The sequence below is a fragment of the Lipotes vexillifer genome, unplaced genomic scaffold (assembly GCF_000442215.2).
Source record: "Lipotes vexillifer unplaced genomic scaffold, Lipotes_vexillifer_v1.1 scaffold1009, whole genome shotgun sequence".
NCBI classification, from domain to species: domain Eukaryota; kingdom Metazoa; phylum Chordata; class Mammalia; order Artiodactyla; family Lipotidae; genus Lipotes; species Lipotes vexillifer.
The window spans coordinates 393,858-403,629 of record NW_006772405.1 but is presented as its reverse complement, the minus strand read 5'-3'; the positions used below and the strand labels follow the sequence as shown (position 1 = coordinate 403,629).

At 45.7% G+C, this 9,772-nt stretch overlaps 1 protein-coding gene across 2 annotated transcripts in view; it reads left to right on the top strand.

Annotated features, from left to right (window-relative positions):
- HTR4 (5-hydroxytryptamine receptor 4) overlaps positions 1-8,675 on the top strand; it is a 158,974-nt gene extending 150,299 nt beyond the window's left edge. For both annotated transcript variants that reach the window (XM_007447487.1, XM_007447488.1), the window contains one exon: positions 8,436-8,675. In XM_007447487.1, the coding sequence (XP_007447549.1) occupies positions 8,436-8,523 (88 nt within the window). In that variant the 3' untranslated portion in view covers positions 8,524-8,675. The remainder of the gene's footprint in view (positions 1-8,435) is intronic.
- The last annotated feature ends 1,097 nt before the right edge of the window (positions 8,676-9,772 follow it).

Genomic DNA, 9,772 nt, shown 5'->3' with positions numbered 1-9,772 from the left:
CGGTACGCGGGCCTCTCACTGTTGTGGCCTCTCCCGTTGAGGAGCACAGGCTCCGGACGCTCAGGCTCAGCGGCCATGGCTCACGGGCCCAGCCGCTCCACGGCATGTGGGATCTTCCCAGACTGGGGCATGAACTCATGTCCCCTGCATTGGCAGGAGGACTCTCAACCACTGCGCCACCAGGGAAGCCCTGGGCACATGCTTTAAAGTAAATAACTCACAGTGCCTACCACAGGCTCTAAGCCCATTCATGCTTCCTGAAGAAAAACAAAGGGAGATTTATTGGAAAGATACAGAGGTATCTCATGGATCCCCAGAGCAGGAAATTTACTGGCTTTCATGGTGACAAATAAGGAATATGGGTGCTTTTAGGGATTCGTGTTCCTCTTTCCACCTCTCTGAGACCATAATCTCTTGTCTATTTTTCACTGTACATCAACTTCATTCTTTTCTCTTTCTGGATCAACTTTCTCTGATTCTATGAACACATGGGTCAAACCTGGCTCCCCCAGGCAGCCCTTCCCATTCTCAGTTCAAGCACTAAGACCCTGATAATATCTCCAAGTCCCCAGTCACATATTTCCTGGAGGTAGAAGCAGAGTAACTTTGGACTCTGCTATGGCCAGGAGGTCGAGCCTCCTGCAGGGGTGGGGACTGGTCCTTAGATTATGGAAGACAAGGGCTGGGGAGCACCGCCACAGCTGTGTCCTATGGTGAAGAAACACATGTAAGAGATTGTGAGCCCGTGATGGCATGGGGTGGGGAGGCCAAGAGAGGAACACAGTTAAAGGAAGCATTCCCTGTTTTGGAATCACTGTAAATGTCTGTGTAAAAACAAACAGCTGAATCATAGGTGTGGATTTTGATCCTGGCTCCCCTGATAATCAAAGAGAGGACCTGAGGCCAGAATCCCTTAACTGTTAACAAGAATATCTGTTTTCTAATGACAGAGATAAGCTAGTCCAGAGCAGAACTCAACAGGGAGTTGAGGGAGAATAGGAACCCTGGTCTACGAGGAATCCTGAAGGACTGGAGGTGTTTCTCCTGGAGAAGAAAAGTCTCAGGGGGGTTGAGGGCTCCATAATGAATGACATCAGCATCCACTTAGGTCTGCAGGCTAAACTCAGACTGGACACCCTTCACGGTCAGTAGAATCAGTGAGCATGTCCCGCCCATCACTGTCTGCAAGGTCCTTCTCTTTCCTCCTGCCCACTGTTCCTACTTGTGCTTTAGACCTGTCTTTTCTCTTCTGGAGGAACGAGGCTCCATACTGGTCTCAGTGTGCCAATTGTCCCAGTTATTCCCCACAGTGCACAGTGTTCATTTCACTCTCCATTACCTAAAGACTCAGCCCAACCTCCTGAGCCTAGCTTTTAAGTCCCTCAGTCATGGGGCCTCTACCTCCTTTAAGCCTCATCTCCCAGCACCCCCATCCTCACCATGTAGGATACACTCTTAGAACATTCACCATTCCTCAAATGTCACTCCAAGCTCTTTCCTGCCTCTGCACCTTGCCTAGCCCATGCCGTACCTTGAAAGCCCTCATTGCCCCCATGTCCAATGCATCAGTGGGTCCTGTCAGCTCTGTCTTCAAGATATATCCTGAATCTGACTGTTTCTCAACACCTCCACTGCTACCATCCCACATCTCTGAGTCACTAACATCTCTAGACACCTTGACAATCCTGTGATGTGTATGTGTAACTGATTCACTTTACTGTACACCTGAAACTAACACAACATTGTAAGTTAACAATAAAAATTTTTTAAAATAAAAATAAAGAGAGCCAGTCCACACTGCCAAAAAAAAAAAAATTACTCTAAGCATAATAACAATGTTAAATTAAAATTAGCATATTCCATCTAAAAAAAAGAAAAGAAAATCACCCGTGTCAGGCAAAATAATGTCCAAAGAGATCCATATCCTAATCCCCCAAATCTATGAATGTATTACCTTAGGTGGCAAAAGGTACTCTGTAGATGTGATTAAGCTACAAGTATTGAGATGGGGAGATTATCCTGGGTTATCTGGGTGGGCCCACTGTAATCGCAAGCATCCTTGTAATAAAGAAGCAGGAGGGTCATAGTCAGAGAAGGAGATGTGATGGTGGAAGCAGAGGTTAGAGCAATGAGGCCACGAACAAAGGTATGTGGGCAGCCTCTAGAAGCTGGGAAAGGCAAGGAATGGCGTTCTTCACTAGAACTTCCAGAAAGAATGCAGCTCTGCCCAACGCCTTGATTTTAGCCCATTGAGACCCATTTTGACCTTCCGACCTCCAGAACTGTAAGATAATAAGTTTGCACTCTTTTAAGCTAATAAGTTTGTGGTAATTTGTTATAGAAGCAATAGGAAGCTAAGGTGGCTCCTGATTTGCCTCTGGGCTCCCACTCCAACCTCACCTCTGCCCATTCTACACACCACAGCTAGAATGTTCTTCCAAAACATGAAGTCCTCATGAATCCATTCTCATTACCTCAGCCAGCTTCCCACTGCTCTTAAGATGAGCATAACAGCCCTTAGCAGGATGAGTCTCTGAGTCTTCACTCTCCTCTTAAAGTGATGCTCGCCCTGTTCTACTCTCACAAGGCACACCTGCCCTCAGGACCGTGGTCTTTTACTCTTGCTGGCCCTTTTGCCAACATCTTCCTCCTCTTTACCCGTTTAACCCCTACCCATCTTTCAGTTCTCATCTCCCTCACTTCCTCAGTCACGCTACCCTGACACACTAACCTCAGCCACATCCCCTATGACATGTTCTCACAGCACCACCAAATACCTCTCATCCCTAACACTTCTCAGGCCTTAGATTTTCCATCTCACTGTGGGTCTCCCGCACTACACTGTGAGCTCCTCGAAGACAGGGACTGTAGATTTTCCGCACCGCCCCGTTACCTCCAGGGCGTGACACAGTGGTAGGCACTCAAAATATATTTTTAAACAAATAAGTGGCTGAATGAATAAATGCCTAAGATTTGAAAGTCTCACTTCTCCCTGAACATCAAAAAACACCCAAGATGAGATCTTTGTTTCCAGGTAATGGGGCTCCGGCTTTCGTGAAACTCTGTCTTAGGGTTGAATCTCTTTAAACTCATGCACCTTGCGTTTTAATAATTAAAACATCTTGCAGTCGCCTCCATATGAGCAATGCCATGCGGGGTAGGGCCGGGATGATGTGTAATAAAGTCTAATCATTTCCTTATAATACTAGGCTGCGCAGGCAGAGGGGGCTATTATTATGCGACTAATTACATCCAGGCTGCTCTAAGTGTGATGCTAATTGCTCAGTGAATGAATTGCAGCCTCAGGTAATTACCAAACCTAATGTGGCTTCAGTCATGCTTGAGTAAATTAAGGTAAAGAGGGAAAGCAACCCAGCTTGAAGGGAGCTGCCTCCTGCCTTGCTGTTGCTTGGGAAACAGCAGTTGGGTTTTTTCATCTGGACTTGGAACTGCCCAGGTACACCCACATATCTGGGGTCTGCTTTCCCCAGCACAGCTCCAAGATTGCAAGTAAGATATTACACCAAACAGAGCTGAGAGACTTTTGCCACTCAGAACAGATGACTGTCTCTCTCTGGGGCTGTTTCTTTGTCTGTAAAGCCATCTTGAAGGTTTCTTTCAGCCCTGTGATCAATGACTAAGTGAACAAACATTTGATTAATTATTAAAGAATGGATTTCTGCACTGAACCAGCAATCAAGCGTTGTGTTCAAGTCTTACCTCTGTCATCAGATAGGAACAGTTCTCATAAACATTTATGGAGTGCTTACCAGCTGGCTGTCACTGTTCTAATAAGCATCTTGTGTGTGTTATTTCACTGAATGCCCACAACAACCCAGAACATTTTGAATAATTCACAGAGCTAGTCAGTGCCAGAGGTAGGATTTAACCCGGGCATTCTGACTCAAGAGCCTATACTCTTAACCATTCCATACATAACTCCTTCTCTGACCCTGGGAAATTCACTCTTTTTGCACCTTGGTTTCCTTACCAGTGAAGATTTCTGCACCCACTACATGTCCAGACCTCTGCTAAGCTCTTTATAGCTGTTCATTTTATCGTCCCAACAAAGCTGTGAGGTAGGTAGAACTAATCTACTTGATTAGGTCACACAACTAGTAAATGGTAGAGTCAGGATTTGAATGCTGTTCTGCAGTATCGTGTACTTTCACGTACCCTTGTTAGAGAAACACTGCACCGTCATTCGTTGTCACCACAACATCATGTGGACCTGAATGCAATTCAAGCTCTGAATTCCCAAGGCAGTATGAGTTCATGAGGTGGCTTCTAGATCATCCCAAATCTGCTCAGATTATTTCTTTACTATCAAAGTGAAAATACCAAATTAAAAACATATCTCATGAGATTTGGGAAAACCTCTGCAGGCCAGACTCCATGTGAGACACACTTCCCTCTGCTAGAGTCCTGCCAAGGAAATCTCAGACTAGCTCCTCCTTTCTGGGTGCATCACCCACCATGGTGAGAGGACCACCCAAAGGTTGTAACAGAACACATGCCTGTCTGCTCACCCTCACATGGAACGAGAGCTGCTGCCTTTCCACTGAACTCTGGAGAAGGGGAGCCCACTTGTTATTCTGAACAATTCACTTACTAGCACATGAGAAATAGATACTCAGGAAAGACGTGTTCAAGGCTTCTGTAGACGTGTGCCTGATTCCATGCAGTATATCTTCATATATGATCAGAAATACCAAAAGCTACCTCAACCAGGACACTCTCTTCATGTGGACTTGATTGACTGCCAGTGAACGTGGCTTATTGGCCATGAACAGGGCAAAGGTTCAGGAGTGTGTTTTGAGGTTAAGAGTGTGGGCATCGCGGACACTGTGACCTTACATAAATTGCTGCTTGATTTCTCTGAGCCTCAGTTTTCTCATCTGTAAGGTAGGTCCCAGTATAGTTGCTACCACTTAGGGTTGTGAAAAGTAAATGATATAAATGAAGTCATGTATGTAATTACCAAAAATCATGCCTGGCGTATATCCTAATTCCTTCATAAAATGAGCTGTGTATGATTTTCAGATACTGCAGTACCAGCCCCATTTCACAGGGGTGTTTGGTTCTGAGCCCTTGTTTGAAGACCTGTATTTAAGTCATTAAGCAATGCCATTCAGGGGCAAGAGCAACAGGCAAGCATCTGACTGTGGTCCTGGCCAGGCTCTGCCACTCACTTACCATGATGCTCAGTACTCACTTAACTGAGCTGAGTCTCACTTTTCTCCTCTGTATAATATTGGTCTTATTGCCTACCTTGCCTGGCCTGAAGAGCTACTTATAAATAAAGTCATGGGTGGGAAAATCAGTTAGTGCTGTTTTGGTACACATGCTTGCCAAAAGAGCTCTTGTGATTCTGATAGGGGAGAAAGACAAGATCTGGGAACCTTCTACATCTTGAGTTCTTTTAGGTTTTACCTATAAAGGAAAGAAAGGAGGAAAATATTTTTAAACGATAAACTGCTGTGCATATATAACTCTTTTCATTATTATATACTCATAACTAAATGAGGTATTGAGGGAAAGAAGTAAATAGAATAATTTCAGTTTCAATATTTTGAGATTCTACTTTGTGCCAGACCCTGTGCTAGTGTTTTTCATACATGATGCAATTTGGTCCACACACCAGTACTGTGAGGTCGGTATCATCACTCTCAGTTACACTGGAGGAAAATGAGGCATAGAGAGATTGAATAACTTGCTAAATATCACAGAGCTGGTTAAGTGGTGGAGCCTGGTTTGGGAATGAGGTCTCTCTGACTCAGGTCATAGTTTTCATCACTATGCTGCATAACACAGCCTCCAGTTGGTGAGCCAAGGCAAGGGAAACACTGACACCTGTGACAGAGTCTGAGAACAGTTGTAAAGGCTAAACCTTCTGTATGAAGTATAACAGCAAACTAGTCTGTCACCTGGATTATTGCTGTAACCTCCTAACTGGTCTCCCTGTGCTCACCCCACCTCCATTCCATCTACTCTCAGTAGAGCAACCAGAGAGAGCCTGCTAAGAAGTCATTTCAGATCATGTCAGGGCGCTGCTCAAACCTCTCACATGTGGGAAAAGTCAAAGCCTTATCGGGACCTGCCAGCCGTGGCTGCTCCACGCCAGCCCTCTGGCCCCGGCTACCTCACTGACCTCAGCTCTCAACTCCTTCCATTCCGCCCCTCACTCCTTCTGCCTTGGCGCCCAGCATCCTTGCTTTTCTTCAGACGTTCCAGACAGGATCTAGCCTGAAGCCCTTTGCAGTTGCTGTTCCCTCTACCTAGAATGTTCTTCTCCCAGATATGCACATGCCTCCGTTCTTCATTATATCTCACAGGATCCCGACAGAAGACAGAAACCACACCAGCTATTTAAACAATATTTTAATAGCGTCTATGGAGGTAGCAACTGGAGGAAGCAGCTGCTCCCTCTAGGGCTGAGGGAACAAAGGGAATAACCAAAAAAACGTAAAGACTTAGAGGGATCCCACAGAGCAGAAACTTGACCTCTGAGGAGGAGGCACTATCTCTGAGGGGCTGCCGTGAAGCTGGTTATGCAAGAGTTGGAAAGACTGTAAACAAGACTTTCCGCTGCTTCTGCAAGGCAACTGCCAGGCATCACCGCGGCTGGGCGGACGAAGCATGGCTGGGGTGATGCTCACGAGAAGCAGGAGTAGGTAGCAGGCTCACAGGAGCAGCAAGGTCCTTCTCCTCCTTCCAGGCTTCCAGGCTCTGCCAGTTGGAGGAGCCTGAGAGGAGCTAGCCGACAAGCCAACATTTGGTTTGCAGAAGCACAAAGCCAAGCTTAGAAGGGTGGTGTTGAGGCTGAGAGATTATGACTCAATAGCTGGAATGCTGACCTCCCTAAAGCCTCTACTCACATATCTCACTGGGACCTGCCCTGGCTGCCCTCATGAAGACTGTGTGATCTGACCCTTTCTATAACCCTTCCCACTTCATTCTTCTCCTCAACACTCACCTAGCAGGTGCTTGTGGTTCTTCAGGTCATATTCCGTCTGCTCACCTCTATCTTAGCAGCGCCACAGTGACAGTTCTGTGAGAGCAGACTCATGCCCTTCACTCTGTGTTCCTCAGATTACACCTGCTTCTATCCAGCTAGGAGGACTTTTTATTCTAGATCAGGGCACTGTGGACATTTGTGGCCAGATAATTCTTTGTTGTGGGAGTCTGTGCTGTGTATTGAACAATGTTCAGCAGCATCCTCCGTGTCTACCCACTAGATGCCAGTAGCATTGCCCCTGCCATGACAACCAAAAGTGCCTCCAGATTGTTCCAGTTAAGACTCACTGTTTTAAATTTATACCTACTCCATGGCTTGTGTGCGAACCAGTTAAGCATGTGGGTGTTGGTATCAGATAGACCAGGTTTGACTGGCTGTATCTTCACATATTACCTGTACTCCTTTGGGCAAGTCACTGAAGCTATGTGTCATTGTACTTAAATGAAAAGTAAACATAATAACCATCTCATGGGGCTGCCATGCAGATTACATAAGGTAATGCGTGGAGAGAGTTTAGTACCTGGTACCTTGTATATACCAACCAGCCAACATGAGTGAGCAATAAATTATTATAATTCAAAGGAAAGCATCAATATAATTCTTGAGAAACCACCCACAAGTTGGTTGTCAACATACGATGCCAAGTAGGTGGTATGTGTTCTTTTATTTGTTTTACTGAATGGGCTTTACACTGGCCTTGGGAATGAGAGGTGATAGCGCTCCTAAACTGTATAATGTCATAAGAATAACTGCCAGATGCTGGAAACTGGGTTACTGATGACAGGACCCACTTGCAATTGAGGTTGATTTACATGCAGTTAACATATTGAGTGTAACCGTGTGATACTGCAGAAAAATAATAAACACTTGTCAAGTAGTAAATTTCACTCTGATGCTTAGAGTCAACTTGCTGTTGGATTCATCTAATCAGTTTACTCTCCCAGATGTCACCAAAAGGAATCCAACTAACAAATAGAGCTACATTGTCTTTCAGGCTCTGAGTGGTTTACTAATCTCAGTCAGAACTTGGGTATTGCTGAACCCAGAGCCATCCCTTGGGAACTTAGCATATTTAGATACTGCTTGAAGTGGTACATAGGGTCCATTTTGATGAGTAACACGAGAGCCCCAGGCTTTGTTATGGGGAAATAAATCTGGGTACCAATCCCAGCTCTGCCTCTCACCCTCCATGTACCCCTTTCCTCCAGGACTTCAGTTCCTCACCTTTAAAATAAACGGTTCAGATGCTGTTATTTGGGCTTCCCTCTTGATGAAGCACCAGCCCCTGCCTGGCCCCACCTCGCCATGCTCTCAGAAGTGTACAGCAGAAAGGAAGTCAAGAGTGGTGGGAGTGCTGTCTTCAGTGCATTTGAAGGATGCCTGTCAAATTCTCAAGCTTTCTTTCCATCCTTCCTAGGTACACAGTTCTACACAGTGGACATCACCAGGAATTCGAGAAACTGCCCATACACCATGACCCAGAATCCCTGGAATCATGCTTCTGATTGAGGACGTGGCTCACAACTAAGCCATTCATTCCCATTCTTGTCTGCATGAACAGGATACCCTGGCATCTCTCCTGACCCTCATCACCACCAGTGAGGCATGGGGCAGTGGGACCAAGGGCCCAGGAAAGGTACATGGATGACAGGGTTGGACAGGATCCAAGGCCAGAGCATGGAGGATCTCAGAGTTGAGAAGGGACTTCAGGCACCATCAGATGCAGGCTCCCAGCCAACCCAGAAGCAGCATCCTCCATAGCGTCCCTGGAAGTTGGTCAGTCTTTGCTTGTACACCTCCAGGGATAGGAGCTCGCTACCTCCTAATGCAGTTCCTTCTATTGTGGAGAAGCTTTAGTTATAAGGAAGGTCTTTCCTTTGTTGGAACACAAATTTGTCTCTGCTCTAGTTGCATCTGGGAACAAGCAGTTGGCCCCTTCTTCCACTGAGAGCCCTTAAATATTGGAAGACAATGATCTGCCGCCTACCCACCCTTTTAAGTCTTTTCTCTGAACTCAACAGCTCCTATTTCCTCTCCATTCTGGCCATCTTCCTCTGGACTTTCATTGGTGGGTGAATTAATCAAGGCTCTTATAATGAAATTAGGTTGATAGTAGTGCCAAGTGTCTGTCCAGAAGAACTGAATTATGACAAGTGAAGCATCAGTGTTTTTTGGTTCATAGGCCTGAATATTTTTCTTTTTTTCTTGGGGATAGACTTTGGAAACTCTGCTTAGGTTTTGGTTTGGATCCATTACCAGAAGGCATCTTTACAGCTGGTCTGGTGTGTGTGTGTGTGTGTGTGTGTGTCTGTGTGTGTGTGTGTGTGTGTGTGTGTGTGTGTGTGTGTCTGTGTGTGTGTGTGTGTGTGTGTGTGTGTGTGTGTGTGTGTCTGTGTGTGTGTGTGTGTTTAAAGATGACATTTTCTCATTGGCATACTGGCTGTGAGGTCATTTGAAGTAAATCTTGATTCACTCCCCTTCCATGACAATGGGGAAAGGACCTACATCTTTGATTGAGAATTGTCCTACAATTCAGATTTTGGGAGGGAAACTCATTGCTCCTATAAGACACCTTTTAGGGCCTTACTTTCTTGGGAAACTTCACTGGCCTCCTGCCTGTGAAGTTCCTGGGCTACCATTTTTCTACACCTTTTGTAGCATCTCATTTCCTCCAATCTCCTAAGGAGATGCTTCCCTAATGTCAAAGCTACCAACCAATGACTTTATGTTGGGGTGAATTATCCCCTCAGGTTG